Genomic DNA, 16782 nt, shown 5'->3' with positions numbered 1-16782 from the left:
TAATGAGAAAGACATGATGAAAACTGAAAGAGCTATTTTTTCTTTCTAAATGAAAACATGGACGCTTTTCTGTAGTTCTTTAGGCAAATTTAGGAATTCTCATGCAAATGGAATGCCACTGGGATACGGAGGGTTAACCAGGCTGCTGCTTCTTGCTTCCTGTCTGGACACAGCTGAAGTTAAACTTGCTCACTTTGAGTCAGGAGTGTATGTTTCACACATGTGAAGTCACCAAATGTCACTCACTTTCCGTGATGTGTCTGGTCATTACATCGACGATGGCGCTTGGCGATGTGAGTTACTTGGTAACACATATAGTGATAACCAGTGTTGGTCAAGTTACTTGAAAAAAGTAATCAGTAACTAATTACTGATTACTTCCCCCAAAAAGTAATCCCGTTACTTTACTGATTACTTATTTTTAAAAGTAATTAATTACTTAGTTACTTAGTTACTTTTTAAATACACGATTTACAACCTGAATAGGTGATAAAGCGATAGCTCTTTCAGCCCAATTCTACTTTTTCTGCATAATCCATCATACAAAATGTAATCAAATGGAAAAGTCCCGTTTTAAAACTTGTTTTATTAGTTTTAATCTTTAAACTTTATGCCTGAAGCAAAAATGTAATTATATGCAACATTCTCTGACTGGAAGAAATTTGTTTAACATTTAAACCTATTTTCTACACATTCCAGCACATAAAATAAAATAGTTTTTTTTGTGTTTACACTCACTCTTTCAAATAGATGCAAGTAAAACACATCAGAAAATAAATAAAGTCAAAGACTAGCGGTCCTTTTGCTCTATTTTCACCTGTAAAGCAGGAGTTGGGTAGGCGGAGGTTTACCGTGGTGCAGGTGTGCCGCGGCGGTCAGTGGAAGAATCCGCGAGTTTCTCTGTGAATTTCCCATTACGTGGTAGCGCACTCGGTGCTTGCTTGGAAGTTTAGGGGGTTTTTCGCTGTAAAGAGAAGTTTTCTTCCCGCGCACAACGGACACTAATGTTTTTGTCACTTTTAATGGAATCAAACTCAAAGGTCAGTACTTCCACGCTTTGAACGCTGCACGCTCATACTCTCTCCCGCACTCGATATGTTATCCATTGTTGATCTGCACACAGCTGTTGTCACAAACGTCGCACTTGCTTACGTCACTGTCATGAGACATTCTCGCAAAAAAAAAATCACGGTTTTAGTAACGCAGTAACGCAGCGTTCCTATGGGAAAGTAACGGTAATCTACTTACCGTTTTTGCAATAGTAATCCCTTACTTTACTCGTTACTTGACAAAAGTAATCGGATTACAGTAACGCGTTACAAGTAACGCGTTACTGCCCATCTCTGGTGATAACAGGCAGTCCAAGAGATTTTAAAACCCCAGGTAAGTGACATAATGTACATTAGTATATACACTGATCGGGCATAACATTATGACCATCAAGGTGTGCAAAAGTTGCGAGGTGGAGTCTCCATGGATCGGACTGAGATCTGGGGAATTTAGAAGCCAAGTCGACACCTCAAAAGCAACGTTGTGCTCCTCAATCGTTCCTGAACGATTCTTGCTTTCAGCACATTATCCACAGTGATCAAGGAGCACCGTTCACCTCTGTTCCTTCATTGAACCACTTTTAAAAGATACTGACCCCTACGGACCGAGAAGACCCTGCAAGACCTGCAGTTTATAAGCTCCAAGTCATATAGCCATCACAGTTTGGCCTTTTTTCAAACTTGCTCATTCTTCCTGCTTCTAACATCAACTGTGAGGACAAAACGTTCACCTGCTCCCTGATATATCCACCCACTAACAGGTGCCACAATGAAGACATAACCAGTTATTCACCTAGCAGCAGGTACAGGCCCGATTGGTACATCTACACGTGTGTCTGCATGTGTGTGTGGGTCGCGTACCTCGCTCCGATGTAGAGCGTCCGATTGACCTGCAGGATCCTCTGGACGTGCAGAGGCTCTTGTCTCAGCCACGTTTTGTGCGGTCGGCCCAGAAACACGGGGTATCTTCTCACCACTGTCAGAAAATCAAACAGAATGGCTTCTCTGAAACGGACATCCATCTTTGCCAAAAGTACTCAGCATAAAAGTGGTTTTGTGTTAGTTTGTTTTGACAGTTCAGCCTCAGTAACAGGTATTCAAGGTGAAGTGGAGAAAGCATTTGAGATCTGCATTTGAAAGCACAGCTGACGCGCTACTTTAAATGTACCGAGACACGGAGGGGAGCGTAGACAAATAATCTGAAAATGAAAGATGTCTGATCTGCACCTCATATGTCATTATATTCACAAGTTTTTGTTTGTTGGCTGATTGAGATTCACTTTTGATGGATTGTTCATTTACATGCAGCCTTTTGTTGACAAGTTTGGCAATGCATGTTCTGCCGGCTGATTCGGATAATTCAAAAAGACAGAAACAAATATCAGAAAGGTAAATGATCAGTGCTGTACATCGAGGAAGAGGAAGGGAACCGAAGATGGAAGCAATAAAACATTTCCAGTCATGCTGTACCACAGATTTCTAAGGAAAGCTGGTATATTTCTATCTGATATTATTTCATGTGCTCAGCACAGTCTGCTTTTTTCTTTTCATTTCTATATTTTTCTTCTTCTACTTCATTCCTATCCTGTATGTCTTATCTTTGCTCCGGTTTCTGCATCACTCTGACCCGCTGTGATTGGGCCTCTGACTTCTGTTTCCACTTATACCTGCTGTAAACCACAGCTGTTGGGTCTACTGCAGCCTAGCCAATAGGCAGCACCCAGTAGTCAGACACGTCTACGCTCAGCTGTTCATTATTGATATACAAAGAAGGGCCTGGACTTAGCTGGAAAACCACCGGTCAATATTATTGAACTGCAGTCAATCTAGATCAGGGCTAAGCCGGAGACTGCAGAGCCGATACGGAGCCACAGAGTCTGAGCGTTCGAGGGGCCGTATCTCTCAAGGGTCTGAGCTCATGTGTGGGAAAGTCACGAATGCGAGAGCCCCTTCCACGGCTTCAGTCTCATTCCCGAGCGTGACCCCATGCTTCAACGCGTTTTGTGTGAAATCTCCACAGCCACCATCGTGACCTTAACCCTTCGCCGTAGCCTCCCCCCTCATTCATCACCATGCGCATTTGGCTGTAACCCAACACTTCACATCATGTTGTGGGTGAGAGAAATGCAACGGAGGAAAAGGGAGTAGGAGCGAGAAAGCGAGGGGTCAAACCTTCTGTAGGGATGAAGTTCAGGGGCCCTGGTTCCTCCAGGAAAGCCGAGCTAGCCGTTCGCAGCAGCCAACACAGCAGGAAGAAGTAGGAAGGGGCCACAGCTGCCATAGCAACCCAACTGCAGAGTCTGTGGAAATAGAAAAAGGGAGAACTCGGGTGAGGTGTGGTAGACACATTCACTAGCAGGCTAGTTCTCTCAAGTTCATCTTTGTATTCACACAGCATCTGCGTACAGGAGAAGTGTCCAGTCAGCCACCTCTCACTGTGGCATCACCACATCAAACATCACATCACAATAACACATCCAAATCCTACGGGAAAGAGACATCAGAGGAAAAAGAGAGGTTGACATCCTGTCAAAAACAGAGGACAACGTATGTCCCATACACCGATCGATAAAACCCTCTGTGGGCATAAAGGGAGAGAGACAGGCTCGATACGCGTCACGTATTATCCAGTATGAGAGACAGAGAGAAAGAGAAGTGGTGGTTTACTTAAATGAAATGCTTTCCAGTGACGCAAATCATTTTTCACCGGGCAACACCGAGACTTGTAGGTCTAGAACGTAATTCATGTGGAAATACAAATGATACCCAAATGAAGTTAGCCTACACAATCCATCTGCAAAACGATGGCTCCAGCACTTAGCCTTGAAGGAGGAAAGCACTCAGAATTGATATCGACTTAAACCGCAAACCTCAAAAGGTATGACGAGCTGGCTACCCCCCCCCCCCCCCCCCCCCATCTCTGTTTGTGAGACTGAGCTGCCAGAGAGAACTTTATAAAGTTGTTATAGTCTTAAGATCTGACTCATCTGTAATTATAGTAAATTTCCTGCCTTGCAATAAATTGTGTTTTCAAAGGAATTCCACAGAAACACGGCAATTTACAAAGCCCCACAGCTCCACACTTATCTCATGGCGTCATTTGCTTTGAAAATCTCGCGGGGAGGCAGTCCCCTCCACCCCCACCACTGCAAACACAAAGCATTTTCTTTTACAGTGATGCACAATTGCAACATCTAACAACACCTGACATTTGAATCTGGATTTCTTTATGCAAAATGCTTTAACATTTGCCTGTGGTCACAGGCGCGCATGGTGTAACGCTGACTGTACAGTGTTGTTATATCTGCTGTTGTTTCCATCAAAGGGCATCGGTGATGCTCATTTCCACCTCCATGTTTTTATCGCTGACTTTTACTAGAGTAACTTGAGTGCATCATTCCCTGTTAAAAAAGTCATCACGCCTCAGTTCAGGTGACCGTGAGCATCACCTCTTCCCCTCTGCCAGTGCCAAACAAACCTCCTCAAACCACAATCATGACAAATGTGATGCATACACTAACACCAGCAAATAAAAAAATACTACATTTCCAAAAACCTGCAGTCATGTGATACAGAAAGCCCTGCTAATCAAATTCACTTGATTAAGTGTGAGCACCTCTATAAAAGCAGCGTCTGCAGTTTGTTGGTCTGTATGTGTTAACGCAGTCTTCCTAGAAGGAGACATCTGTGCACTACTCAGAAATAAGAACTCAATCTGAGACTGTACAGGCCTCAGTCAGCCTGTTAAACTTAACATTCATCATCAGTACAATTAGAAACAGACTGAACAAGTGTGGCTTATTTGGAAGGGTTACCAGAGAAACTCTGCTCTCTAACACAGGGGTGGGGGAACTCCAGGCCTCAAGGCCCAGTGTCCTGCAGGTTTTAGATGTGTCCTTGATCCAACACAGCTTATTTAAATGGCTAAATTACCTCCTCAACATGTCTTGAAGTTCTCCAGAGGCCTGGTAATGAACTAGTTATTTGATTCACGTGCGTTGACCGGGTGAGATCTAAAAGGATGATCTGATATCGTCGTGTTGGTGTTGTGGCCACATCATCATAATAAATGTTGTTCCAGGTTTAACACTGCAAGTGACCAATCACCAGAGATGGGCAGTAACGCGTTACTTGTAAAGTGTTACTGTAATCCGATTACTTTTTTCAAGTAACGAGTAAAGTAAGGGATTACTATTGCAAAAACGGTAATTAGATTACCGTTACTTTCCCATAGGAACGCTGCGTTACTGCGTTACTAAAACCGTGATTTTTTTTGCAAGAATGTCTCATGACAGTGACGTAAGCAAGTGCGATGTTCGTGACAACAGCTGTGTGCAGATCAACAATGGATAATATATCGAGTGCGGGAGAGAGTATGAGCGTGCAGCGTTTAAAGCGTGGAAGTACTGACCTTACTTTGAGTTTGATTCCATTAAAAGTGACAAAAACATTAGCGTCCGTTGTGTGTGGGAAGAAAACTTCTTTTTACAGCGAAAAAACTCCCCTAAACTTCCAAGCAAGCACCGAGTGCGCTACCACGTAATGGGAAACTCACAGAGAAACTCGCGGATTCTTCCACTGACCGCTGCAGCACACCTGCACCACGGTAAACCTCCGCATACCCCACTCCTGCCTTATAGGTGAAAATAGAGCAAAAGGGCCGCTAGTCTTTGATTTTATTTATTTTCTGATGTGTTTTATTTGCATCTATTTGAAAGACTGAGTGTAAACACAAAAAATATATATATTTTATTTGCTGGAATGTGGAGAAAATAGGTTTAAATATAAAACAAATTTCTTCCAGTCAGAGAATTTTGCATATAATTACATTTTTGCTTGATGCATAAAGTTAAAAGATTAAAACTAATAAAACAAGTTAAAAAAAAAAAAAGAAGAGACTTTTCCATTTGATTACATTTTGTATGATGGATTATGTAGAAAAAGTAGAATTGGGCTGAAAGATCTATCGCTTTATCACCTATTCAGGTTGTAAATCGTGTATTTAAAAAGTAGCTAAGTAACTAAGTAATTAATTACCTTTGAAAATAAGTAATCAGTAAAGTAACGGGATTACTTTTGGGGGGAAGTAATCAGTAATTAGTTACTGATTACTTTTTTCAAGTAACTTGACCAACACTGCCAATCACATTGTTGTGACATAATACTTTTGCAAGCCAAGGGCTTCATTCATTTATGAAATTCCAATTTTGCAAGGACAATATGTATAATGTTTACCGTTTATTAAAGAACAGTATCCTGAAATGCAAAGAATTCAAATTGCTGGATCAGCGGACAGAGGCGGTTTCTCACAAGTTAAGTAGATTTTTTTTTACGGCGTTTTTTTCCGAAGTCGCAAAAGTATGACATCACAACAATGTGATTGGTCACTTGCAATGTTGAACCTGGAACAACATTTATTATGATGATGTGGGACCAACACCGACACGAGGATATCAGATCGTGCCGTCTAAAACCTGCAGGACACCAGCCCTTGAGGCCTGGAGTTGTTACCCCTGCTCTAAAATAAGCACGACAGCACAGCTTAGAGTTGTACAAAACGCAAGACTTCTGGAACGATGTCCTTTGGACCTACAAACCAGAGTGGACCTGTTTGTCCATGATGCACAGCAGCACATTTGGAGAAAACCAAACACCTCATACTGACTGTGAGCACGGTGGTGGAGGGATGGTCTGATCTATATAAATGAAACTCAAGTGAATGATCTCCTCTGTATATCTGGAGTTCTAGAGTTAAATGCGAGGCTAAAGCTTGGACTAAACTGGGTCATCAACAGGACAAAGATCCCAGCACACAGCAGCAAACCTCAAACACAACGGCTGACAAAGAATCGCTGGTGGTGGACCTTCAGGGACCTGCGCATAAACGAATGCTGCAAACCTCAGCGAGCTGAAGCAACGCTGTGAAGAAGCATCTCCCAGATGTCCTCCACAATAATGTGAGAGATAAATTCACACAGAAAACCATCGCTGCAACTTACTGCTGCTAAAAGTTGGTCTACAATCATGCGACTACCTATGTGGTAACCTAAACCAGCGGTCCCCAACCCCCGGGCCTCGGAATGGTCCGTGAGTCGTTTGGTACCTGGCCGCGAGAGTTGATACTCAGGTGTGAAATATATGGTTTTTCAGGGTTTTTATCGGTTTTCAGTGTTATTTTGTTATCGTTTTGATCGTTAACTCTGTGTTCCTGGGTCTTTTCACGTGTGTTATGAATAAATCTTCCTTTTTTCGGTACCAGTACTAGTTTTATTTTGTTGTATTTATCCGTGACACCTTAAAGGCCGGTCTGTGAAAATATTGTCGGGCATAAACCGGTCCGTGGCGCAAAAAAGGTTGGGGACTGCTGACCTAAACATCATCAGCATTTCAGTGGACAACACAGTATACGAGGTTGTGGAGGTTTTGGTAAAACTAACCAGCAGTTAGTTCACTGTAATGTTTGTGTTAATGAAAGAGAAAAGGCTGCACGAGCCTCGGTCTGTAGTCACCGTCAGTCTCTCTCCTACACACGCCCTCTTTTTCCCGAAGGATACAAGCAGCCATTGTGCAGCTCATCTCTTTAATGGAGTCTCAGACATAACCTTATCGGGACATATAATCTTTATGGGACATTTCTCAAATTCCCCGCACTGACATCAGAATAAAAGTGAAAGGAATGCTAATTACTCAACACCCACAAGCAAATTACGGGAGACGAAGGGGAAAAGAGTCAGAGGGAGAAGAAAGGAGGTCATGGGGTAGAGAGAAAGAGAGAGATGGAGTGGGAGATAAGTGGGAAAGAGTAAGAAACAGGGAGAAGATGAGAAGTCAGGAAGCCAGTATATCCAATCAGAGATTCTATTGTTTCTGCTATTAATAATGTATGAATAAATGCCAGGCGGTATGCATTCGATTAGTATAATTAGACACCCAGGGCTATACAATTTCATTGGACAGCAGAATAAGTAGGTACACCAGTATTAAACCAAGTAAGTGTGTGTGTGTGTGTGTGTGTGTGTGTGTACACATGCAAATGGTTCTGAGCCAAAGCATCTCCGTAATTATGACAAATGGCAACAGCCAGTCCATTCAGCAGCATCGCTGCATGATGCAAGCTGTACAGTGCTATGCCATTATCATTGAACCAAGCATACTACAAGTCACATATACATTTTGCCATTTGTAGGAGACACTAATCCGAAACATTCAACCCCAGGGTGCTATAGCGCTCCGTGTTTAAAATTAAAATGGCAGTAGATGTCACTGAAGTCATATTGCAGTTGGCACATCGTGTGGACTCCCTGGATTACAAAAAAAACCCAAACTACACTGTCAGTGGAAAATTGTCAGCTCTTGCACCGCGGGGGTACTATTCCAATGTTGTGACACATAAATAAATACAGGGACTGAGCTGGATTGTGGGAACAATCCCAAAAGCCCTTCTTGGGTGCCAAATAGTTAACACAGATAGCAAATGACAACTGTGGAGGAAAAACGCAAACATTAGCTGGTCAAGCTTACAGTAAGTCCGAGTGCTCTCAACTCAGCAGCACAGCTGAGTTTCCACAGAGTCGTTGGTCTGTGCGACTCAAACGCCGTCTCAGACCGATTCGATTGGGTTTTTAGGCAGGTCATTTTCAAGCTGTCAAAAAGGTGGGGACGGGGTGGTGGGTGTAGTGTTTAGGTATCTCCCCGGAGCTCATCAACGCCGACCCAGAATGATTTCCTCTGTGGCCGACTTATATAACAAATCACCAGCCAATCAATGATATCTACAGTCTTAAGCAAAGCCCTAATGAAGACTAATGCCGATCTGATAAGGACTCAAGAACACAGACTTGAAAGAGAAGAGGAAACACTCAGACGGGGAGTGTCGAGTTGGATGCTGGTTATAGATAGATACTGACCCTCTGCTGCAGGGGTCTGGGTACTTTGCATGCAAATAGAACACCTCCTCATCAAATGAAGACGCTAATATGCTCTGAAATGCTTTTGTCACTTATTACCGTTGCCATGGCTCTCGCTTCCTCCTCTCCTCGGTCCAACTTTTCTTCTTCCCTTTACCATCTCGTTATGCTCTCGCTTCTCTCCCGCGCTGCCTTAACCCCAGTCTTGATGATGTGCATGTTCTCATTGTGCTTCTATCGCACAGCTGTGAGGTACTCGCGCTAAAAATTTGGATGAAGAGTTGAAAGAAACCCGAGATTATGCGTGTCCTAGATATAGCGAAAATGGTAATGAAATGGAGCGGTATTAATGGGAACACAGCGGTGGTGGTTTGGGTATTTATGATTGAAATATTTAACAGGGAGGGTTTTGAGTATTATGCAGGGGTATCAAACAGTACTCAAGCAGTAGTCTGTAATATAATCCTTTTTCACACTGGTCGCATTGAAAAGCCTGCAGAGGAAGAAGGAACACAAATGCGATGTATTTCGACTCAAATCCTATTATTACCATTTTATGAGGCAAATTTTTCTTTTTGACAAAAATGTGGTGTTTGCAGGTAATGTGTGTATTTTTCCTGTAATAGCAATAGCTCATGTGATTACTTTGACATGTGATGCACGGCAAACGCTCAGTAACTGACCCACAAAGTATAACCTAGCTGCGCGCTTGTATGGTATTTCAGTTTCATTGCTTCCATCAACAAACTGGAGACTTTATACACTCGCCGCTTAGCACCAAATACCAGCAGGCAGCTGAAAAGCCAGATTTTTACTTACTGTAAGGAGTTAGTGGAGAACAAAAGCAAGGGGTGAATAGTGGATGTACTTGAAGGTGGACAGTAGAGCTGGGCGATATGAGATGTTTTCATATCACGATATGTTTTTTTCATTTCAGGCGATAACGATATCTATCACGATATAAGCCAAATAACTATATTTGTAAGATTTAAATGTGCCGTTGCTCACAAGTAAAATGTGAAATAATCAGCAGCTTGTTTTTATTTAAATATTTATTTCCCATAATAAGTTCAACAGGGTAGATGTACTTAAGGAACATGAGACTTTTTCAGATAGATAAAGGCAAATATTGCAAACTACACAAAAGGCAGCCGCTAAAGCGTTTAAGTTTCAAAATAGAACAAACGAAACAGACTAAATTGTCAATTCCACTTAGAAACAAAGTATTAATTCTAAAAATAAATCTTAGTTTGTTTTACAGAAGAACAGACAAAACTGACTAACTTTTGTCAATATCAAATAAACTGAGAACTAAAAGGAAATTCTCAATCTCTCCTTGTTGTATAGCTGAGCTTTTCGAACAGTTTTAACAGTTACTTTAGTCTGACAAAAGCCGAATGACGAATTAGCGCTTCCAGTCAGAGACTGAGGCTACGTCCACACGTACACGGGTATTTTTGAAAACGGAGATTTTCCGTTTTCGTTTTAAAAAATAATCCCGTCCACACATAAAGGCAGAAATGAAGGAAAACGCTGCTATGAACATGCCAAAGCAGCAGGTGGCGCTAGATTCCTAACCGTGCAGAAATGTTGGCCAATCAGAAGTCTAGAAGCCTCGGTGGGAAAAAGTAAACAAAGCTGGGGCATAGAAGCAGAACCGAGTCGTATGTGTGGAGGGACAGTAACTGTGTGTATATGTAAGCATTTAAACACTGCAGAGAGTAGAATTAACAGTATTGTAGAAATTCATTTCACCGAAACAATAACGTGGCGCACAGTGTGACGCATGCACCAGTTTATTGTATTTCCAGACTTGCTTTCGGCACAATTTACAGTGCACCCTACTCTGTTTTTTGTCAGACTTGAAATAGCCGAAATGCCTTCACACTACGGAACTTCTATGGCTCTTCCGTTCGACAATCTCTCCGGCATTGCAACCATCATCTGTTTTCTCTTCGGTCACGCTCGGTTGATTTTTCTAGTCGGCACACTCATTTCCTCCATTACGCGCTGGCTCCATTACCCGCTGGCTGCTTCCCAAACAAACACACGTGTGGCTTGGCACTTGTGCTGTACGTAACAAGTCACGCGACGTGACGCTGCGGCTGTGATTGGTTCGGCTCTGCGCTACTTAATTTGGATTGGCTGACCTTTTTTTTTTTTTTTGAGGACAAGAGCGGCGAAGTCTATCGCGATAGCTTAATTTCTCTATCGAGTAAAAGTTATATCGCGATACATATCGTTATCGTTCTATCGCCCAGCTCTAGTGGACAGGAACACTACTCCATATAAACGCTCACTTTCTTCTGCTCTGCTTGTGAACAACTTTTTCTATTTGCAAGCTGCTGCCCTCTTGTTACCGCTAAAGCTAACACTAGCGCTACCAGTGCCAGAAGCTTGTTTTCATTGTGAATAAAGGTCTGCAGATGTAACTCAGTGGAGACAACAAAAACGTGAAGGCTTTAACAGTGAAGTAACTTGTGTTAGAGGAGACACACACATGGAAAGAGACTTTGAAAGAGGGATTAATGTTCCAAGAAGTACTCCTTCGCCTCAGGGCGAGCTACACCAGGTTGACCTTCAGGGTTTTGTACATGAGGCTGCTGCTACATGGAAAGGGATATAAAGCATGCAGCAGAGTATTTTGTGAATGTTCTACTTAAATATATCTCATAGATTTCCCAGGGGCCGGCCTAATTGTCATATTAGTGAAAGAGGAGAGGCTGCTTTATGGAGTGTGCACAATCAATGACAGGAGATAGCCCGATGCTGCTTGGATCTCCTTCAGTCAGGATTCAATAAGCAGCGGGGTTGTGTGGAAGTAAGGGAATGAAAAATAAGACGTGAGAACGGAGGCTCAGGAGGGAGGGTTTAAGGCAAAGATGGAAACAAACTGCAATGAAACAAAATGAGGCTGGAGAACAGAGAGGACAAGGCAGGACAAAGAAGAAGACAAAAATAAGGCACCGCAGGGAGCGATGAAGGGAACCAGAGGTGAAAGAGAAACAAGCGAGGCATTCAAACGGAGACGAGGAGTCACACCGGAAATACAGACGGCGAAGCCAAAGAATGTGCGGAATGAGAGAGACAAAGAGAGGATGAGCGTCGCCAGATTTATCTTCACGCTGAGCCAAAAGCAGACTAGTGGGAAGAACTTATGGCTCTGCACTTTTCTGGTTTTCAACTCATCTCAAGCGATGACATCTTTCTTTATCTCTTAACGTGCACATCTAAGTAACATACTGGAAAAACATGTGCTAACGTACCATAAACATGCTAATGGATTATCAGACTGTTATATTAATCTGTGTACCCCTGAGACCCCGACCTTTTAAAGTCAGTGATTCAGTGTATTGAAGACATAATTAACTAGACGAACAACTTCCTGCAAATCAAAGACAAAACGCTTGTTATTAGGGCCAAGCTTAAAACGTGACAGGAAACTTCTCTAGAAACACACAAAGGTCATAAATCTGAGCGGTATTGTTGATTGCAACCTTATGTTTTATGGCAAAGCCTCAAAATGTTGGCTTTTGTGGCCCTGTTTTTCTTCCTGTTGCAGGGTTTTGTAAGACCCAGCCCCCCGTGTTTCTTACTCATTACATTTCCCAAATGTGATTATGACTCTTTGTCTCTTTATTCGCTTGCTTGTTCCTCTTTTATAGTTACTTCCTGTTCACTTTCTTGTGTTTCGTCTTATTCCTGCCTTTGTGATTGTCTGGCCTCTTTGATTAATTTCACCTGCATGTTGTTCCCTAATAAGTTTCCTGTGTATTTTAATTCCAGCCCTTCCTTTATTTAAATGTCAGTCCTTCTGCTTTCTTATCTGCTCGCGTAGCCTGTAATTTTGGTTTTTGCTTTTCATTTTCTTCCTCTGCACTTTTCTGCCAGGACCCTGCAGTGCCTTCACTTCTTCTTCTCTGTTTCATTTAAGTGTATGCATTTATGTGTTGTGTTTGATAGATGTGGGCATACCTGATTAATGCTAAAGGAAAGATCATGAAAAAACTATTTAAGGGTAGTACAGCTAAGGTCAGATAACTAAAACAGCGTGAAATCAAAGAGTGGACGTCAGAATTATCCTTTAGGCACCAAATGTTTAAGGATGGTGGGATGATGAACTCCTGCTCTATTATGGCTGCAAAATTCCTGCAGCGGCTGATTCCTGATAAGAAAACAGAAACGTAAAAGCATCACACCTGCTCCCGGAGCTCTTATTTCCCTCATTGGGCTTCTGATTAATTACAGACATGATTAATATTGGACTTTTTCAACACAGTAGCATTCGGCCAATCGGGTGCAAGCTCATTTTTACAAGACTTAAATCAAAAGCAGTTGTGTTTCGATCTGTTTTTTAATTTTATTTTACTGAATATTCAACGGGCTCCAACATCAACAGTGTAAATAACAGATTGGAAACATTTGTTTTCTCCGTGGTTGTTTTTCTCTTTAAACTGTGTTGTGTTTAAACCGCGTCTGGTTGTTCTCCGAGTCTCTGCCGGAATAAAACCTCGTACATTATGTTCTTGCGCTTTTGGGAAATGCACCTTAAATCTGCTGTGCTCGCTCAAGACAGCGATTCCCTCTCTACCATGCTGACATACAGCACGTACGCCGTACACTTTAGATGACATGCACACAACAAAACACACCTCCTTTGGGCATTGTGCCTCCTCCGAGCCCGGCCACTGTCTTGCCTCCTCTCTCTCTTCCAGGGCTAATGTAAACATTATGTCGGAGTTCCCTCCTCTGCAGTGAAACACACACAACTTCTTCTTGGGACTTGAGTGACCCGCGGTCTGTTTACTAGAAATTTGCATCAGCATGAAATCCCAGAGCCGTAAGAAAGACAAAAATCACACACTTTTAAAGGAAGAGAGGAAGAAAGTCAAAGTGGTTAAAGAAGAGAGAAAGGGGAGGCGGTGTACAGAGTCAATGAAAAATGAAGAGTGACCTTTTTCCACAGAACACTGATTTTCCCATGTGCTGACAAAACGGCAAAGATTTATGTGGTGAGAAATATGTGCAGCATGAGCAGAAGGACAAAACGTTTCTTTAACACTCCTCTTTTATCAGACTCGAATCATGAGAATGTCTCCTCTGTCTCTGCTACCTGACTACTCCCGTGGTTAGTACAGTATCTCCTTTGTGTGTCTAATAGATGTATAATTTCAAAGGATTTAAAGGTTGGAGCTGGAATAAGATAATCTTTGACTCTTTCCTCTTACACGTGGATGTGCTCCTATTAACGGGTGAGAAGGAGCTCGATGAAAGACCGCATGACGGCGCACAAATGTAATACTTGTAATAGCTTATTGTTGATGAATGGATATCTTTGAGTTTTTCTGAGCTCTCCCCAGAGTTGTGTCGCTGTCATTAACCTTCACAGTCCTCAAAATTACAGCTGTGAAGACATCAGGAGACAGTCACAATCTAGAAGGAGCAGAACAAAGAATTTGCAGCGCTGGCTGGCTGCCGACGTCTGCGGGTTAATTATAGGTTTGCGTTTCAGGAGGACTCTCCAACGAAACCCGCAGAGATAACGCTTTTATTCTTCTATTTTCCATCCAGCGTGTTACCTCTCCGTGCTCAGCACACCTTTTTGCGTCTGAGCACCTCTCGCCATGGTGGACATCGAAACAGCGACGCATAAAACACGGAGAAACGTGGTGTCACATCACAACAGCAGGGATAGCCCTGACCTTTTGGCTTCCCACCAGTTTACAGCCATCATTAGCAGGGCAGAGATCAGGGGCCAAGGCCATAAATCAAACTCAAACATCCATGTAGGAGAAACCCAGCTATACTGCAGTAAAAATGAAAAGAAAACACACTCTCAGACCGGTGGGAGTCTAAAAGTAACTGCATCCATCAGGACTCGTGGCTCCATAAAGTCAGTAAAGAAAAAACATAAGTGGCGATAATCTCCAACATGGTTAGAACAAAATACAGAAACCTCGCTAATGGCAATAAGAGGTTCTGCAGCATGACAGGACCCGGCTTGATGTGATTATTCTGGAAAATACCCACAAAGGACATGTATTATCCTACACAAACACACAGAAGTAACTCGACGGGGCAGCATGCTCCCATCTGGAGACTGCTCGGCCTTTCTGCTTTTGAATCAGGAGAGCTGGATTTATCGTAATGGCAACAAGCGACTGTCAGGGGGCGAGTAGGGTCACACGGCAGGAACAAAGCAGGACACTTTAAATGGAGGACAATCCTCACTTTTTTGCACAGTAACACTTATTTGAAAGCGTGCTTTTCATAAACGATGCTGCTGCAAGCGGTGAATTCCTGAAGTCACAGAAACAACAAACGCTGAAAGTGGTGTCTTACAGATACACGAGGACAGACATCTCGAGCTCTGAGAGAAAAAGATCCCCCGTAACTTTAAACTCTGGTTTGCACAGTCGTGATGTACAGAGTAACACGACAACTAATCACACGCATTGGATGACAAACCGTGTGAGAAAGGACAAAGACGAGAAACACGGTGGTCTCTGAAGAAAGACAAATCGCAAGAATCTTAGACCTCTCTAGCATACGTCCTTGCCCTGTGCAGGAAGCCTGCACTGTTTGCTTTCAAGGATGAATGCTAGAGTTAATGATGAAATAATTCAGCGAGCAGAGCAGCTATACAGGCCACACGCTATAACATCCAAGAATAATGTTCCCTCAACTGTGTCCAGATTTTTTTTTTCTTTTGCAAATGTTGCAGGAAATCATCTCGTCAAAGGCGCCGCTGTGAACGCCCCCATCATAAACAGCTTCTAAGAGACAGGGGCGCACTGCAGAGTATCTTCTCTCAGCAGACGGCTGACAGATCAGGCCTGGCACCAGTAAAGATATAAAAAAGAAGTGTACCTGCAAGTCCTCAGCTTTTGATTTCACATTGACACTCGCACACACGCATGTCCCTGTGCGCAAAATCAGCATACACTCGTTCTCCAGGATTGGACTCACACACGCATCTCCTTCCTCCTCCTTCTGACCCCGTCTCCTCACCTCCTTTGTCCTCTCCCTCCACCGATCAGCCAGAAATTCCAGTGTGAGTTCATGCACTACAGTAACTCTGGGTTCCACTTTCTGCTCTGGCCTTCCCTGTTGCTTTGAATGTCACACCTCACACACACACACACACACACACACACACACACACACACCGTGATGTCAATCAACAGTCGTCTCCAGCTGACGACTGTGCACACAAGGCAGCTGTGAACAAAGACACACTGCTCTGTGTGTGTCGAGGAGCAGCTCCAAACTCAAAACAAACAAACAGAAATAAACACACGCGCACACACATGCATTTTCATTGCATTGCAGGCATAACTCCAAGGCCTGGCTTTGTGCAAGTTTGATCCCCCTCACCATGTCTGAGGAGCATGTTAATCGGCGGAGGAGGCTGCCAGCTCAGCCGTATACGTCTATCTCTCTTGTTCTTACTCCCCGTGTTTCCGTCTCCGCCTCTATCTGCATCTATTCTCTCCAATCTGTCTTTGCTCGAATCAAACCTGCACCTCATTGTATTTATCTCGCATTCCTCTACTTCTCCTCCTGTTCTCGCTCGAGCTCTCGTCCCATCACAACAAATCATGTCTGTCTTTTCGCTCCTACATTTTAATGCACCCTCCCACCCCACGGGGTTAGACTGATGGGATTTAAAATACTAAAGAATGGATGGCTTATTTAGAAGAGGCCGGGTGAAGATAGCTCACTTTTACCCACCCGCCTGACATCTTATTGCCCTCTTCTTTTTCCCTCCCTCCCTCGTCAACCTCAGGTCTCTGCCACCTCCGTGCTCTGATGGTTTGGCGTGT

At 43.1% G+C, this 16782-nt stretch overlaps 1 protein-coding gene across 5 annotated transcripts in view; it reads right to left on the bottom strand.

Annotated features, from left to right (window-relative positions):
- sema6bb (sema domain, transmembrane domain (TM), and cytoplasmic domain, (semaphorin) 6Bb) overlaps window positions 1-16782 on the bottom strand; it is a 147533-nt gene that overhangs the window by 80098 nt on the left and 50653 nt on the right. For 2 of the 5 annotated variants that reach the window (XM_080877284.1, XM_080877287.1), the window contains exons 2-3: window positions 3222-3349; window positions 1911-2025 (exon numbers count right to left, since the gene is read on the bottom strand). In XM_080877284.1, coding sequence (XP_080733410.1) covers window positions 1911-2025; window positions 3222-3330 — 224 coding nt within the window. In that variant the 5' untranslated portion in view covers window positions 3331-3349. The other 3 variants (XM_080877283.1, XM_080877285.1, XM_080877286.1) reach the window with 3 other exon arrangements.

The sequence above is a fragment of the Rhamphochromis sp. 'chilingali' genome, assembly GCF_963969265.1.
Source record: "Rhamphochromis sp. 'chilingali' genome assembly, chromosome: 3".
Taxonomy (NCBI): domain Eukaryota; kingdom Metazoa; phylum Chordata; class Actinopteri; order Cichliformes; family Cichlidae; genus Rhamphochromis; species Rhamphochromis sp. 'chilingali'.
This window is presented reverse-complemented; position numbering and strand designations above follow the sequence as displayed.